This window comes from Leptodactylus fuscus, chromosome 5, assembly GCF_031893055.1.
Source record: "Leptodactylus fuscus isolate aLepFus1 chromosome 5, aLepFus1.hap2, whole genome shotgun sequence".
Taxonomy (NCBI): Eukaryota; Metazoa; Chordata; class Amphibia; order Anura; family Leptodactylidae; genus Leptodactylus; species Leptodactylus fuscus.
Window position 1 is genome coordinate 194,000,381 of NC_134269.1, and position 17,616 is coordinate 194,017,996.

A 17,616-nucleotide genomic window follows, 5' to 3' on the forward strand; every position below is an offset into this window, starting at 1 on the left:
GCCAAGTCTATTGGAGCGACCAATCACAAGCCTCCTTGTATGTTCTCACCCGCTACAAAAACTAAAAGCTGAGCTGTGATTGGTTGTTACAGACACCTGCTCCACTGTACAGGTTGTAATATAGTGTGTGGAGGGCAGGTTACGGCGGGCCAGTCCCGTTATGTAACACTGATATAGCCGGTGTACACTGACATAATGTGCAATACACCGCCCGCCACTGACAATTGTTGTTGTACTGGAGCCGTCTGTATGACGTCATGTGTGCGCGCTCCCGCGGCCGCCGCCCCCGTTATGCGCGTCACTCGTGTAGCCGGGGACGCGCATGTGTGCTGCGCTCTTGTGGCCGGCTGGGTCTTCTCTGTCAGCCGTCGATTCCGGGAGCTGTGTGTTGCTAGACGCCGCGAATAGAGAGGGAGAGAAGGATACACCGGACAGCTTCCTCCCCCCGACCCCCGGACATGCAGCCGCCCCCGCCCAGGCTGAGGAGCAGCAGGAGGAGGAGATGAGGCTCCGCAATGGCACTTTCTTGACTCTGCTCGCCTTCTGCTTCTGCATCTTTCTCTCCCTGTCCTGGTACACGGCATTCAGCGGGCAGAAAGGTGAGCTCCAGCCCCCGGGGACAGCCCATGTGGGGCCAAGGTCACTGTGGGCTCCCCTCATTCACCTCCTGTGCCCATTTCATGCTTGGTGCTTGGCAGAGCTGTCTGGTCGTGCCCTCTGTGAAGAGTATTGGCAGTGCCCAGCTGGTAATGGAGGCACTCCCGGGCAGGTCACATGGCTACTGGGTATGTCCAGGTAGTAAAGGTATCACCAGGTGGCACATAAGTATGTAGAGTGCCCAGCTGGTATAGATCACACCCCTGGCATAGGGTGGCATTACTGGACATGCCCAAATGCTAGTGATGGCACGCTGTGGTATGTGGAAGGGTGTTGGATATGCAGAAGTGGTGCAGATGGCTCCTGAGTGTATAATGGAGCGTACCCAGGTGGTTATGATGGTACTACTTGGATGTAGGTGTGGTATATATGCCTGGCACACTTTTACATGTGGCAGAAGTACTGTATATATCAGATGTGGGGTGCCCAGGTGTATCCTGTTATGATGGTACCCACAGGACATAGCTGGATTTACACGACAATGTCAATGTGCCCGGATGAATGCAGGGAAAGTTGTTCTGCCCATATGTGATCAGAGCAGTGGGCACGTCCAGATGGTAGTGATGGCATCAGCCTGGTGTGTGACAAGAGTCGGAGAATGACAAGCTGACTATATTGACCTCACTAATATGTGACAGGAGTGTTCAGATACTGATCTTGGCAGTAGTACCTTTAAAAAGGATCTTTCCCCCTCCTGACATGTCTGTTAGTAGATACTTCCCATTCTCCCTAAAATAACAAGTCTGGCGTAACGTATATTAAATTTCTGGGTTATTATGTTCCTCCGTTATTCCTCCTAGAAATTAATGAATAAAATGACAGCAGGGTTTTACCAGTAGGGGGCGTGCCCTGCTCTGAAACCGCTCAATGAGTGCTGGACTGTCAGATTGTATAGGAAGAATAACAGAGGAACGGCATAAGACCCAGCTAAGAGAAAGATGCTCCAGGATTGTTATTTCATGAGGAATACAAGTATGGACTGAAGCAGACGAGTCCTGAGAAGTGACAGGTCCCTGTAATTGTGCCCCAGTCCTCACCTACTGCCTGTGTTATAGACCAGAGCTGTTCACGGTCCTCCTGGTTGTCATTGGAAACAATCAGTAAGTTTGACTGACACATTCCTAATAATTGTATCTCAGCAGCTACATTGAAATGGGAGCAGATAGCATTTATATTGACTTAGAGCTCGCAAGGTATTCTTGGAGATTTCAGCTCTGAAGCCTGAATGATAAGGTTATGTTCACACAACAGAATTTGGCACTGTTTTTGAGTTGAGTTCTGCTTGAATATCGGCACCAAATTCAGACCTGAATTTTCTGACAATTCATTTCAATAGCAGGACATAAAAAAAAAGCAGCCTGCTTGATCGTGCCGTGGATTCCGTGGCTGATCTGCCATAGGTCTAGCGGTGTGAGACAGTCAGCTGACCAGCGAGTGACAGCCGGAGGGCCAGAAAATGAAGAGGAAGTCTAAAGATGTGAATGGGCAGCAGTGTCCGCCAGTGATCACATGTGAGTGCGCACTCCTATAAGTGTAGATTTGGTGTATAATAGAGACTGTAAGTTTGGACCAGTAATGTAATGGTTAAGGGGGTAAGTTGTACTGGCGGAGAACCCCTTTAAAGGAGGACATCCCCTTTAAGTTGTGTATCCAGGTAATGATAACAGCCAGACCGTTTTGTCTAAATGTTACGCTTGTTTTTCCTTTAGACCTGTTTTTTTGGCTTCCTCCTCCTAGATTGAGTAATTCTGACATGAGATGTTGGCAGGGCTGGCAGCATGTCCTTTTCACATGCCTGGCTTAGAGGACCTGAAGATGTGGCATTGAGACTCTGCCTGTTAATGTGTGCGGTCCACCTGGCAGGTGAGGTGGGCAGAGCGTGCTGCCATCACTTCCCATACACTGTGTGTTCATGTTCTTACAAGTCGCTGCTTCTGTTTTTCTGATCTGAGGGATTGAGGCCGATGCTCCCTGGACTCCCTCTTCTATTGTGAGGTCTCACTCTGTGCCCGCTGGTATGAGGGTACATGGAGAATGACAAGGCTGTGTGTGATGGATGCCAGCTTAGATATCTATACAGTATAATAGAAGCTGTTGTTGTGTGGAGTGTCTCTGCCGGCTGTTCTTCTATGCTTCCTGCCATGCGTCAGTGCTCTAGCAACAGCCTCTCATTCACCCATCACAATACCACAACCCTCATCATCTTCACCTGTCCGAGCAGCAGCCTCAATCCCCATCTACTCAATTTGCCGGGTTTTTCTGTCCTCTCTAGTGCAGTCTCTCTGCCTTATTACAATACATGTGTTTTCTTTTATGGGGACTCTGCGTCCCAGGATTATTCTCGTCTCATTCCCTTTGTTGGTTGTGTTTTCTGAAGCGATGTTATTGTGGTTGTAAAAACAATATGGGTTCTTAAATGTTTCTGGCTCTCGGATGAGACGCTTTTGCAGCACTGTGGGTAATGGACGGCTCTCTTCATCCCATAGACAGTGAATAGAGCAGCAGGCTGCATATGTGACCCTCACTCCAATAAAACAGGGGCTTGGATCACTATTCTTGTGATTGGCGGGTTCCAGCGATCCTATATTGATCACCTAGAGATAAATATTGTTCATAGTGAAGTCAAGCAGAAAATCTGTAACGTGAACACATTCATAATATTCAGTGGGGAAAATGTATTAAAGGGATCACCTCCTCTAGGCATGTTTAACCCTCTACACCGTGCTGCTAAACATGTTATACTCACCATACCTCTGCTATGTATATTGCTTTTGTAGATTTGGAGAATAACAGCTTTGTACTCTTATACAAATTAGTCCGTTGGTGCACTAGGGACGGGCCTTCAACTCTAGGAGCGCTGCTCTTGGGTGATGTCATAGAAGCTGGAGTATCAATTCCTACTAAACAGGGTAGTGCTGACAGGACATGGTAGGGGTCTGAGTGGCAAGAGCAGTACTCATGGCAAGTGGAGGCGCACCCGTCACGGGTTCTGGGGTTATGAAGACTGGCATTAGTAACACCAGGCTTCATAAATCTGCCCCATTGTTAATACTCTGTGTCCCAAGTATTGCTCACAGTCTAACTTCTGTATCAAGATTCCTTTGGAGGGTGAAGGAAACCCACACAGACACGGGGAGAGTATACAAACTCCATGCAGATGTTGGATGCCCTTGGTCAGATTTGGGAGACTCCCCCATTCTAAATGGAGTAGTGGTCGGGTGGGCCGTGGACCACTTCATTTTTTCTGATGGGATTATTGAGGATACTGTAGTGCTGTACTTTGGCTATCTCCAGCATTGTTTGACTGACACTCAATTCAGAATGGGACACAAAACTTCCCCATTCTCCTGATCAATGTGGGTGTAAGCAGTTGGAACCCCACGTTTCCGCAAGCTTGTTAACATAGGAAAACCCCTTAGGCCAAGGCCCCTCGTTTCGGAAATGGAGCTATTGTTGTTGCAGATTTTGCTGCATTTTTGGAGCCAGAGTTAGGAGTAGGTTAAACAGAAGTTAGAAGTATAAGGGCTAGTTCACATGTGAATAGGGGTGATGGAATTTGGTCAGGAACAAAATGCTTCAGGAATTAGGAAGCAGTTTTTGGACATGAGGCAGTTTTTGAAGCGTTTTTTTGCAAAAACCGCCTCAAAAAAACGCCAGGCGGTTTTTACCTCCAGCACAGTGAATGGACCTTGAAAAACCGCCTGGTGGTTTTGAGGCGGTTTTTGTATTGATTTCCTGAGGCAGAATCCGCCTCAAGAAAGGTCATGTTGCTTCTTTTTTCCACTAGTATAAAAAAAACACTAAAAAAAACCGAACGCTAGCAGTCTACATAGACCACTATTGTTTGGAGGTGGATTCCATGTCCAAATTCCGCCCTACTGGCCCCGTGTGAATAAGCCCTAAGAACTTATACAGTATATTTCCTATTCCTTTTTAGTTATTCTGGGTTTTGGCACAAAAAACTACAGCAAAAACAGTTGCATTTCCAGAACGTGGGGTCTCAGCCTTAAAGGATTATTCTCCTCTTATAAAGTGATGACCTATTGCTAGGATATATAATCACTTTATTATTGGAGGGATCTGACTTCTGGGACCCCCACTGATCTTGATCTAGTACTGTCACCTTCTAAGTTTCCTTGTGCAGAGGGGCTCCTGGGGGCCACATCTGGCCACATACACCTAATAGAGCCAAGTTGCATTTTTTTGCACAGCCAAGATGTCTAGGGTGTTACAGTGAAGCAGAAGTGGTGCTAAATCAGGGTTGTGGCCCCTTTTAATTATTCATAAGGGGAGGGGTGTTTGGCATTAATAATAAATATCTTATTGATATGCCATCACAATAACTCTAATATTTACACCACTAAAAGAGTCCATTGTTGTCTGGCAATAATCGCCTTTAACAGAAAATAAGCCAAAAAATTTAGGGGGTTTCTTGGTACTTTGGTGGCTTGTCTTTGTGGGATTTGGCTAGTGCTGACAGTCATGCACCATGTGTATAGATGACATCAATGATCCCCCTCCCTTATATCTCTATTATCAGGATTTTTCTCTCTGAGGAATCTTCTGCATATGTAAGTATTTTGGCAGATGGGTGATTCACCATTACTTCTGCGGATCCGTAATCTGTGTGTTAGGAATAAACTACAATTGCTCATCAGATTGGATACACCTTGCTATCTACAACAGTAGATCATATTACCACAGTATTTTCAACTAATAAAATAGTAGATCTAGCAGCAGTGTGAATATGTGCAGAGCGTGGCTGAAGTGCTGTGTCTAAAAATACATGAGCGCGGATGATGTTTCTACATAGATTATAGAGTCTGAGATGTGGGTTTAGGTCTGGTGTTCACATGTCCCGTGTATACCCTACACTCATGGTGTCCCCAAACCGAGGCAGTGATACCCATGTGTAAGGAGATATGCACATGGGTATTCTGTGCCATACGTGACAATGGAGTCAATTTTTCAGCATGGATTTCTACAAGCCCAAGTCAGGTGTATTGGACTGTTGCAGATCTTATCATTTAGAAAGTTACTCTGAGTTCACACGAAGTAATTTGGTAAGGCTTTTTTTGGAGGCTGATTTTGAGGCGGATTCCTGACCAAATTACTGACCAAAATACTCAGTGTGAGCTCAGCCTTAAAGGGGTTGTCCCATCACAAGGATCCTATCTATACTGCTTGTTAATGTGAATGTAAGATTTTTCTAAATACATTGCTTCAGCAAAACTGCTTTGTTTGTTCACTATCTTACTTTATTCGATTCTCTGTTGACATATCCCTTGACTTATCTGGTCAAAAGTCAAGTGATGTATCTGCCTGCTGCCAGGGGGGAGGGAGGAGGGGCTAAGTGCACGGGAGCGAGCCTGGGTGTGTGTGTGTGGGGGGTAGTTTATACTTTGGGGGGGGTGGGGGTGGGGGGTGGAAGGGCCCGCCAATACAGACCCGGCATTCGCTGTAATAGAGAGGCGGATGCCGGGGAGTGCAGACGCTGGCACAGGTGCCTGCAACATCGCTACATCGATGCTGCTATTCCGGAGGGGGGAGGCGGAGGAGCGGAATAGCAGCATCGCTCCTGCCGCTGCTGGCTTCATGCAGGGTAGGAGCGTAGCGATGTTGCAGGCACCTGTGCCAGCGTCTAGACTCCCCGGCATCCGTCTCTCTATTACAGCGGATGTCAGGTCTGTATTGCATTATGAAGGCTGTACGTCCGATGCCTAGCTGCATCGGCAGCGCACATGCAGGGCCAGCGGCATAGAAGCGACGACTTCTCGCCGCTGGCTTTGCATATGTAACCCCGCCCACCAATGACGCACAAAGACGGAAGAAAGAAGAATTTACAGCATCGAAGACTGGTGAGTATGCGACGTGGGAATACCTCTTTAAGGCTCCATTCCCATGGAGTAACGCGCCGCTCATTTAGACACGTAAACACGTGTCAGAGCGAGGCTCTTCAAAACAGATCCCAATAACTTCAATGGGTGCCGGCTTACGTGCGCTACACATTGAAATCAATGGGTTATGAATAGAGATGAGCGAACACTGTTCGGATCAGCCGATCCGAACAGCACGCTCCCATAGAAATGAATGCAAGCAACTGGCACGCAGACTTTGCCGGCGGCTGGCTGCTTAACCCCCCCGCGTGCCGGACGCTTCGATTCATTTCTATGGGAGCGTGCTGTTCGGAACAGCTGTTCCGAACAGTGTTCGCTCATCTCTAGTTATGAAGCCTTCCATTGATTTCAATGTGTATCGCGCATAAGCTGGCATCCATTGAAGTCAATGGGATCTGTTTTTTGAAGAGCCTCGCTCTGACACGTGTTTACGTGTCTAAATGAGCGGTGCGTTACTCCATGGGATGGGAGCCTAAGAATGAGGCCAGGCATAGGCAAGATTTGTTTTTGGCTGTGCAGTTTTTGCAGGGGCTTAAAGGGGTTGTCCGGAATTAGTGATTTTATTGGCTTATCCTGAGGACAGGCCATAAATATGTGATAAGTGAGGGAGGCGACAGTAAAGCCCTACACTGATCAGCTGTACAGGGCCGATTCCGGCACTTGTACTATACATATGGGTGGAAGCAGATAGCTTTTGTCCCTGTATGGTGGCCGGGCACAGTCTCTGCAGCTCAGCTCTCAGGACAGGGGCAAGAAGTGGCTCCTTAAAGCTGATCGGTGTAGGGGTGTCAGCCCCCATTGATCAGATATATATTTGGTCTAGCCTAAGGGTAGACAATAAAATCGTTAATCTTGAATCATCCTTTAAAGAGTTTGTTAGAGATTAATTTAAAAAAAAAAAAAAACAGCAACAAAAAAATCTTCCTGCTTCTCCAGTTGCACATCTCTAGTAGATAGATAGGTCATCAATTAATAAGTCCTGGGTATTTTACATATAATATGACTGTTAGGATTTGCAGTGTATGTTATAAGTATTACATGTATTCAATTGTCTGAGCTCTGTTTTTGGAATAAAATATCAGTATAATTTGGCTTCCTAATAATACAGCATAGCACACATTGGGTATGTTCACATCCTCTTCATTTTCTGCCACGGTCTTGCTGCGATGGGATGCTGTAGTGCATCAGCATCCTGGCAGAACATCCCGCTGCTTATTAGACCCAGATGCATGGGCGTAATCTGCAGGGACCCCCCCAAATCCTCAGCAAATTCCTCTGTGTGAACCCAGTCATTGCCTCGTGCTGGATTACTCTGTAATTATCTGATCTCATGGCACGTCCAGAAGGTCCTGGTGTTGGGCCCACTGCTCAGGTTAGTGCAGTGGTATCAGCATATCAGAGCTGTGCGTGCCTAAAGTTTTTTTCCAAATTTTTTTATTTTAAGGCTCAGTTCACATCTGCGTTGGCTCTCCGTACGGAGATTCCGTTCCCCTCTGCAAGCAGCTGTTTTCTCTCCGCATTTTTCGCCAGAAACAAAATAGAAACCTCGCGGACCCCATTATAGACCCACGGGTTTCCTAAGGTAAACACTTTTTGTTACGCGGATTAGGTTTCCGTTCAGAAGGGTCCCCCAAATGGAAACCCGCGTGCAGATGTGAACAGGGCCTTATATGTTGATTTTCATTTCTATACATTTTTATGTTGGGTCTATCCATCGCCTGATCTTGTTAGTTTGGAGCTCATAGGGAATAAATTCTGTTACTACACTTGACATCCTGGAAACCTGCCACACACTGAAGTGTCCACTATCCTCTCCATATTTCTACTATTAATATACTGGCCTAATATCTCGCTCTACTTGTAGGTCCTCATCATGTTATGGTATTAGATGAGTGGTATAAGATTTGGACTACATTAAAATGGCGCTGGGAAGGGAAGTTTGTGAAATCAGAAAACCTAGGCCCAGATTTACTATTGTGGTTTCGGAATAGACTGCTGTGAATGTGTCACATCTTGGGCACAACGTGGCACATCCACTTTGAGCTAAAATGTTTCTAACACCCTAGACACGAGGGTCTGACTTATCAGAAAGGTACATGGCTTAAATGCACCACAAAGCGCCACAATTATGTTGTAAAACTCTTGCATAGAGTGTAAAGATATATCAGATTTCTCATCCAGCATCAGCCACTTTGATAAGTCTGGTGTATTTTTAGACTGCCTAGTAAATGTAGGGTATAGTGGCTGCGTGTGATATGGTTTCTACCCTAGTGTTAAAGGGGATGTCCCATTATAGACTCTTAATCCCTGTCGTGTTGATAGAGGATAAGTGTTGGATTGCTGGGGGCTTGTGTGATGTTTCCTTCACTTCTCTTGGACTGTAGTGTCTGGCAGGGCCCATAGAGAAGTAGTAAAATGGAGTTCCTGTCATGTAAGACCACTGGTGCTCCATTCACATGGAGTTCTTAAGGGGACTTAAGTTTTCCTTTGCAGACTTTCTGCTTCTATTGTACCTATATGGAAATCCCCAGCGTTTCCATAGGTGTAATTAATATGCTGCGATTTACAGAAATGTAATGGTTATTGAAATTGCAACGTGTCCACTGTGGATATTTTTGTGCAATGTGTGGATGGGATTACCCAGAATTCCAGGCACTTTGCAGGTAATGTAAAATGCTGCGTTTTTTGCCACAGCATTTCTGCTACGTGTGCCTGAGGTTGAATCTCCACATTGAGGAAATTCAGCTTTTTTGATACAGATTTTGTTGCAGTTTTTTGAGCCAAAAATAGGAGTGGCTAAAAAAGGAATGGAAAATATATAAGAAGCTCTTATACTTCTACCATCTGCTCAATCCACTCCTGACTTTGGCTCAAAAAATGCAACAAAATCTGCAACAAAAAAAGCAACGTGGGGCCTCAGCCTTAAAGAGGTTTTCCAGGCTTTATCTATTGATGACCTATCTTAGGGGGTCTAAAACCTCATCATGTGACATCACATTCATCATTCACATGGCCTATTTGTAGTCTCATTCAAGGGAATGGGGCTGAGCTGTAGTATTAAGCACAGTCACTGTACAATATACATTACAATGTGTGAAGAGGCTGCAGTTCTCCCCCAAATATGGCGGTCTCTTCAATGAACCGATCAGCAGTTGTTGACCTATCCTGAGGTCATTGTTTGTTAAGCCCTGGGACTCTCTGCTAAAACAGCAATTACCTGAAACCGACAGAGAACAGTTCTCCGTTCAGAACTTCTCTCCACTGATTTTCAGCAGAATCTGAATCAGAAACTCCAGCGTGAATGTGAGCCTAGTCTCATCTAGGGTTTTATTCTGGCTGTTTTGGTTTTGAATTGGGAAGGTCTCCCCCCCCCCCCCCCCCTTCCCTTTTTCTCCCATTATGGGGTAATTGGTATTGGCTTCATCAGGTTTTTTTCTGGTTCCACACTGTGGGGTTACAGGTTGGATTTGATGGACCTGTGTCTTCTTCCAATCTTATACACTACATGATATGAAACCACATGTGCAGCAAGGGGCCAATATTTAAGGGTATGTTAATAATAATAATAATAATAATAATAAATTTTTTTATTTATATAGCGCCAACATATTCCGCAGCGCTGTACAATTTGTAGGGTTCAAATACAGACAGAAAGATGCATTATAAAGAAAGTCATTTCACACAATGGGACAGAGGGCCCTGCTCACAAGAGCTTACAATCTATGAGGTAGAGGGAGTGACACAAGAGGTAGCAGGGGTGGCATTGCTCATGCAGAGGTATGTTCATACGTTGTTGATAACCTGTGTGACCCCCTTCATTCTCAGGATGGGTAGGGGTCCCATAGAATGAAGACATATCCTACTAACACACTATTATCTTGAAGTGGCAACTACTTCTTTGAAAAATTGAGAAAGTAGATTAAGACTTGAAGAAGTAAATGTCATCTGCACAGATAGATGACTTGGGTGCCATTAGATATTCTCTCTTGTTAACTCATTTGTACATTTCTATATTTTATGGTTTGCACGTGCGCTCTGCCGCCGCCATTGTGTCTGAATGTGAACTGACGGACTGAAGTGTCGAGCACATAAAAACATTATTACCTCAATTGAATTAAAGATCAGGCTCACATTTTGTGCAAATACCAGTCTGCCTCCTGAATATGAGCTGCTCCTTTAGCAGCACAGCCATTACTTATCCTGCCAGAGTCCCTGTATAAGTGTACCATGCAGATATTGATTTTGCAGTATGATTCATCTCTAGAAAGGACGCTGTGTCCAGGATGAAGTCACGGTGTCTCCACTGATAGAGACTCTGCGCTCTCCTGTCATGTTGAGAGTAAATGAAGTAGATGATAAGCTGCTTTCATGTGGTTCAAGGAGCTGGATATTGCTGGGCTGTGGTGGAATCTTCTGACCATCTACCCTGTCAAGATGTTCTTCTTTAGCCAGAGCCCTGCATTGGGATGATTGATGGGGATTCTGTCTCCAGGACCTTTCTTCTTGATCTGTCATTGACATAGACAAGTGTACTTATGGTAGGGTTCTTGAAATTGGCTTTCATAAATCGAATGTTCCACGTGTTTATGCGGCTGGTTAATATTTGCTGGATGGATCCCAACTGCTCAGACTGTCAAAGAACAAAACTTTCCTCCACGGTGGTAAAAAGTTCTGGTTTAGATAAAAAAAAAAAAAAATATATAAAAAAAATATCCTGGATCTAGGTCTCATTCAACATGATATTTACCAGGCCCTTTATTGGGTTTTCCATGGTCCCTAAATCCCCCTCAAAGATGCTCTTTTTCCAGAGCTTGCCATTTTATGCCGTGAATGTTACAGAGAGGGCAGTGTCTCCACCTTAGGACTACTTGGGGTCTTTTGGCCACGCAAAATTAAGTTTGTTAATGTTGTACCGAATGTTACTGAATGTGGTTGCACTTATCTAGCAGGGTTGTACACATTCATGGCACCATAGAGATAAAACCATGATCACACTCACTATCATTGGGGTTGGGGGGCTATTGGTGTGCATGCCTGAGGCACTGACTTCCTAATTACATCATGGAAGTCAGATTTGCATATTCTCACCTCTGCCAGGTCAGTCTTCTCTGCGCCAAGCTGACAAGATGCAATAACATCGAAACAGCTGTCCTCGGCTGACAGACTGAACCTGGTAAAATCCCAACATCATTGCAAACAAAGGCCTCTGAGAAGGTCGGCATGATGTTAAAGGGAGCGCCCTCTATTGGATGTCTTGACTGAGACTCTGTCTTCCTAATTACATCATGGAAGTCAGATTTGCATATTCTTCCCATATCATTGGGGTGTTATAGTAGCTTGATATTGTGATCACATGTCTCACAACTACTGTACCCAGCCATCCTCAGCATCTACTCCAAGGCCTTAAAGCATACTTGTCCTTTAATTTGACTTCGTAAGATAAGTTGTTATGTTGAGTACAGAACTTGCATTCTATATCTGGAATTTGCAGTCCTCTCTGAGCTGGTGGGTGTAGGCTACCTGCCATACACTGCACACAGTGAGTATAGGAGAATCCCCAGGAGTTCGAAAGGACATCTATGAAGAAGTGCTGACCTGTACTAACATTCTTCTCCTGCCCCTCTTCATAAACTTCTTAAAGGGATTCTGTCATTAAAATAAGTGTTTTAAGCAAATAGCATGTAGGAATAGCCTTTATAAAGGCTATTCATCTCTTACATTTACATTGAAGGTCCTCAACCGCCATTTTTCAGGGGGCGTGCCCTCTGTGCTATGAGCGCAGTATTCCAGCGCCGCCTTTCTTCTTCTCTGTCCGGCATTCTCCTCCTCTTCACTCTTCTAACAGGAGAATACCACAAAATGGCCGATGGACATGTGTTATCAGCTATTTTGCCATTTATTTAGGCAAAGCGTGTTGAAAAGGCAGTTCCTCGGGATTATTGATGGATGGTTTTAGTAGTAGTATGATGAGGAGGAGGAGGAGGAGGTCTTTGACCCTGGTGACGTCCCCTTCCTTCACAACACCTCTCCTCTACTCAACCAGGAGGGTCCACGACAGCTGTCACTCAGGGGTCAGCAGTTGCCGAGTAGTAAATAGTTGGTTTATGGTCGACAAGTTATAAATTCTGTTCAGACCATCTTTGGATTGTTCTGTTACTGGGAGAACTGGTTGAGAACCAGAGGTGGAGAGTAAAGTATCACCCAGCTTTCCTACAACCCTGAGCGGTAGCCTTATTGAGTTGTAAGCTGTAGGGATTGTAATACCGCACAGGTAGCTATATTGGTGTCCCGTGTATATCAACTAGAGACGGCTCATAACTAATGAGATTCATGAGGTTTGCGGTTGACTAATGGTAGGTGAATGTAGCGTTTGTTGTCTCGCGGGCTGTCATTGTTCAGACGGTGCTGACATGAACTTGTTTTTATCATTGTTATCCCAGATGAATGTGCTGGAGCATATCCTGTGCTGGAATTGGCAGCGTTTATCGCAAGTGAGCAGCAAATAGTAACAACTTCAAGCCTTATCTCCCCGGTGCCTCCAAATATATCCTGTTTGCACGCTACCGGCTTTGTTTTTGCAACGTAGAGAATTAATTGTCGTTGAGGCTTTTTTTTTTTTTGCATTTTTGAAGCAAATGACTGTATTTCCTTGCGATGCTGCACCTTGTTGTGTCTGTACAACCTCCTTTCACCTGTCTGTATATGATATGATAAATATCAGATATTAAAGGAGTTATCTGCTTTAGAAAATTCTCCTTATCTCCTACGTGAGGCTGAAGTCACATGATGCAAATACACTTTGGGTTAGCTTCTGGCGACTTAACTTCTGTGAATTGGAGTAGGAGTCAAGTGGGTGGGATTTAGACCAATGTCATCCACATTCTCCAGGAAACATCCACAGTGTAAAGTGTTATCCTATTCACAATGGATCGCCATGTGTGGCCTCGAACACAAGCCTTATTCACACAGCGGTTGCTAGGCGGCTGTGAGACACGTGAAATGGACATGCTCTATCTCAGCCCCTTGTGATAAATACAGACCCAATAGAAATCAATGGAACCATTTTTAATGGATGGACATCCAAGATACGTCCATTAAAAATTGATCAGTGGGTTGGGTCAGAAAAGCAAGACTGTGGCAAAATGGAAGACTGTCGGCCATCAGAAACAGACGTGGAATGGCCACTCAGTGGACCTTTATGGCTGTGTCTTTAGTTGTGTGAATAAGGCCATTTTCTAGAAGTAGAGTGACCACCAAGAGCGTCTCTTTCTCTGGAGGAGCTGTCCTTTCCTGCATTATATAATAGAGTGGGGACTGTCTAAGCCTGAACTTTCCAGGTGGTGACCCTGCAGAGAGCTGTAGTGCGGCACATGGAGTCCCTGATATACTATGCACCCAATGTCATTCCATGAGTATATGTATGGGGCATCCTGTCATATTATAGAGGAGTCCTGTTTTAGGAGTATAGCGCCTTAAGGCAGCACACAAGCTTCTTATAGGTATCAGGCAGTCTGTGCATAGATATCTTTGGCATGTTCATGTTCCTAAGGTATTGCAGAGATCAGTAGCTGAGCCGGCTATAGACATGAGATGACTGACAGATACTTATACAATCCTGACCATTTTTCCTAATCGTTGACCATAAGAACGTCCCTGAATAGACAGTTGATAAAAGGACCTGCTGTTTAATATATATTATGATAGAGAAGTGCAGAGGGTGACGCTTTTTCATGCGACAGTCCCTATATCTATGCTTGATATATGGTGGATATTTTAGCAGAAGCTCTGCTGGACTCCCTGTGTGTTTCTGTCTCACTTCTATAACTTGTAGTTGTCAGGAGCTGCTGCTAAACCTCAAGCTCTGATCTGGACAACACTTTTATATGATAGGTTTCTGGGAACCTCTGTGATCAGCTGCTATTTTGGGGAGCAATGTATAATGCTGGGTGACTGTGATCTCCTAGTTCTTCTTGTCTCTGGCGTCCTTGTGTTCATTGTGTTTTTCACACCCTGTAGAATATATCCCAGGAATGTTCTCGGGCCGGCAGCTGGAGATGGCTGTGACCTGTCGGGAGACATGTGACAGGGGCAGCGTGATAGACTGAAGGGGATGGTGGGAAGCGAGAGGTTAGTGACTGAGTCAGCGGAAGAGGTGATGGGGCACCTTAATAAGAGTTCTGAGTGCTCCACCTCTGTAGGCTTTATAAATGTAACTTCTAAACAGTGGTAACCATTAAAAATGATCAACCATAGACGTATTGTTCTTCCTTGGTGTTCTAGTAATAAGGCTTTGTGCGACTGCAGCGTGCAGATGGCCGTCCTCCCACTTATTCCTATTGTTCAGTATCGATGGGGTGATAGATACACGTACGCCACTGCTTAGAATCTCTACACAATGATCTGATGATTGTGACAATTTCATGTTGTCAATAGTGCTTTTAAAAAACTGTTACATGTAATGAATTGTGAATATTTTTCTTTTATTGCAGAATTTATTACAAATATGTAACAAATAATTCCCCTTGGGCTCATCTAAGGGACCACTGCAAAGAAAAGACACCTAAGGGGGACAACATGGTGGCTCAGTAGTTAGTACTGTAGCCTTGCAGCGCTGGAGTCCTGGGTTCAAATCCCACCAAGAACAACATCTGCAAGGAGTTTGTATATTCTCCCCATGTTTGCGTGGATTTCCTCCCATTCTACAAAAAACATACTGATTGGGGGGGGGGGGGGGGGAATGTACATTTTGACACCTAAGGGTGAATTCACACTGAGTAAACGCTAGCTTATTCTGAACGTAAAACACGTTCAGAATAAGCGGCGTCTAAAGCAGCTCCATTCATTTCTATGGGAGCGGGGATACGAGCGCTCCCCATAGAAATGAATGGGCTGCTTCTTTCACTCCGTGCAGTCCCATTGAAGTGAATGGGGAGTGCCGGCGTATACGGCAAGCTCTGCTCATGCCGGAGCGTACACGCCGGCACTCCCCATTCACTTCAATGGGACTGCACGGAGTGAAAGAAGCAGCCCATTCATTTCTATGGGGAGCGCTCGTATCCCCGCTCCCATAGAAATGAATGGAGCTGCTTTAGACGCCGCTTATTCTGAACGTGTTTTACGTTCAGAATAAGCTAGCGTTTACTCAGTGTGAATGCACCCTAAGGGTGGGTTCACACCAGCGCCTGATCTCCGTAATGCAGGTTTTTGTTTCCTGCCCAAGAAACTGGACAGGAGACAGAAACGGCAGGCAGTTTTCACACCCATTCATTTGAATGGGTTTGAAAAGTGTCCGCCTGTGAGCGTCTTCTGCTCTCCGCCGTGAAACCGTTTTTTTTTTTTTTTTTTGTAACTGGACACAAAGTCGGATATGCAGGACTTTTTGTGTCCGGTTAAAAAAAAAAAACAAACAAAAAACTGTTTCGCCGCAGAGAGCAGAAGACGCTCACAGGCGGACACTGAATGCAGGTTTCCGTCTTCTGCCGACAGAAAACGGAAACCTGCATAATGGAGACCTAATCTACATAAAAAAGTGGTTATTTTAGCAGACCCACAGATCCCATAGACTATAATGGGGTCCACGTGGTTTCCGTTCACTTTCCGCCCAATAAGGGTGAAAAATTCGGAGAGAAAAGTGCTGCTTGCATCTCTTATCTCTTGGCATTTTTCATGCGGAGAGGGGAACAGAATCCCCGAACAGAGAGCCAGTGCAGATGTGAACCGAGTCTCGGGCTAGGCTCACATCTGCCTTAGTCTCCGTTGGGGGCTGCGTCGCACTATCCGCTTAAAATCAGCGTTAGACAAAAGTCCTGGAAGGAGGTTTTATATTGAAACTGGCGGAAACCCGGCGGACTTCATAGACTATAATGGGATTTTGCAGGTAACTACTTTTTAAGCCGTCAGGGTTCCAAATGTTAGTATAAACCTAGTGTAATGGGGCCAATATATCAGGTCTTGGGCATCAGTTTCTGGCTTACACTATGTTCAGTCTCTTACAAATCAGATTATGGTCATATCCATTGGCAATCTATCAACATAACAATTCTACCATATATTTACAGTAATTTATATTTGCAAAAACATTTTACTTTTGTGTACAGATTTAAATCTAGTTCTGTTCCTGGGAAACCCCTCTAATAGAACTTGTACCTGAAAATTGATGGGAGGTCTATATGACCCCTTCCCAAATTTTCAGCTGGTGTACATTTCCGGTTTGGTGCACACGAACTTCCAAGGTTCGCCAGGGTTATTAATAAGTCAAAGCCTCTTAATACTTTTGGTGCTGTACGTCCAGTCTTATTAAATTGGCCCCAATATTTACAGATACAAAACTGTATCTAAAAGTAATGAGACAGAGCTATACCCCTGAGACCCCCATACAAATGCTTTTATCCAATTTGGTGTTCTCAATGAGAAAAGGATCCAGTCCGTCTGAAGTGACTGGGTTTGGTAGACTGTTCTCATGTGTATGGAGTCCTTTACTGCGTGCTGAGATGTTTCAGTAGAAAACTCCCAGAACCAGAGTTTGGAGGGTCTGTATGATTTGCCCTTTATCCAAATGAAAAGGGTTTTTGGAATGGCCATTGCCGTGGGGTCCTAGCTGTCAGCTGCTCTGTCCTACCAACCAGTAATGCTAATTCACTACCTGACAGTCAGCAGCGGATAATACTCATTCTCTAGGTGTGTTCACACTTGTAAGATTTGTTTCAGAACTGAAAATCAGTTCCTTTCCGGAGATTGTTTTAGTAGCAGTGACATTATTATCTGCAAGCCCCATCCAAACGAAAGGGAAAGTGGCAGACGTTCTCCGGCAAGCCTGTCGCATGTGAATCCATTCTAAGTCAGTATACAGCGAGCGGGGAAGAGCTATTGCTTGTCTCTTTAGTCAAGCCGCTCTTCTGGGCGCCCTGACATCATGTCTTACTTATATACTATGTCCGTGCGGTAAGGGGACTGCCAAGGCGGTTACAGATACACAGAGATTACATTCTGGAGTTTCCACTGTGGTGAACTTGTTGGAGAGCGGCTGCAAATAAAAAGTGTTTTTACATCAATATTTCTCTGA

The 17,616-nt window shown here is 45.0% G+C and overlaps 1 protein-coding gene across 1 annotated transcript in view; it reads left to right on the forward strand.

The window, feature by feature from the left end:
• The first annotated feature begins 316 nt into the window (after positions 1–316).
• Positions 317–17,616, forward strand: part of MGAT4B (alpha-1,3-mannosyl-glycoprotein 4-beta-N-acetylglucosaminyltransferase B) — a 300,397-nt gene continuing 283,097 nt past the window's right edge. Inside the window, exon 1 of the mRNA XM_075274976.1 lies at positions 317–599. Within this exon, the coding sequence (XP_075131077.1) occupies positions 323–599 (277 nt within the window). The 5' untranslated portion in view covers positions 317–322. The remainder of the gene's footprint in view (positions 600–17,616) is intronic.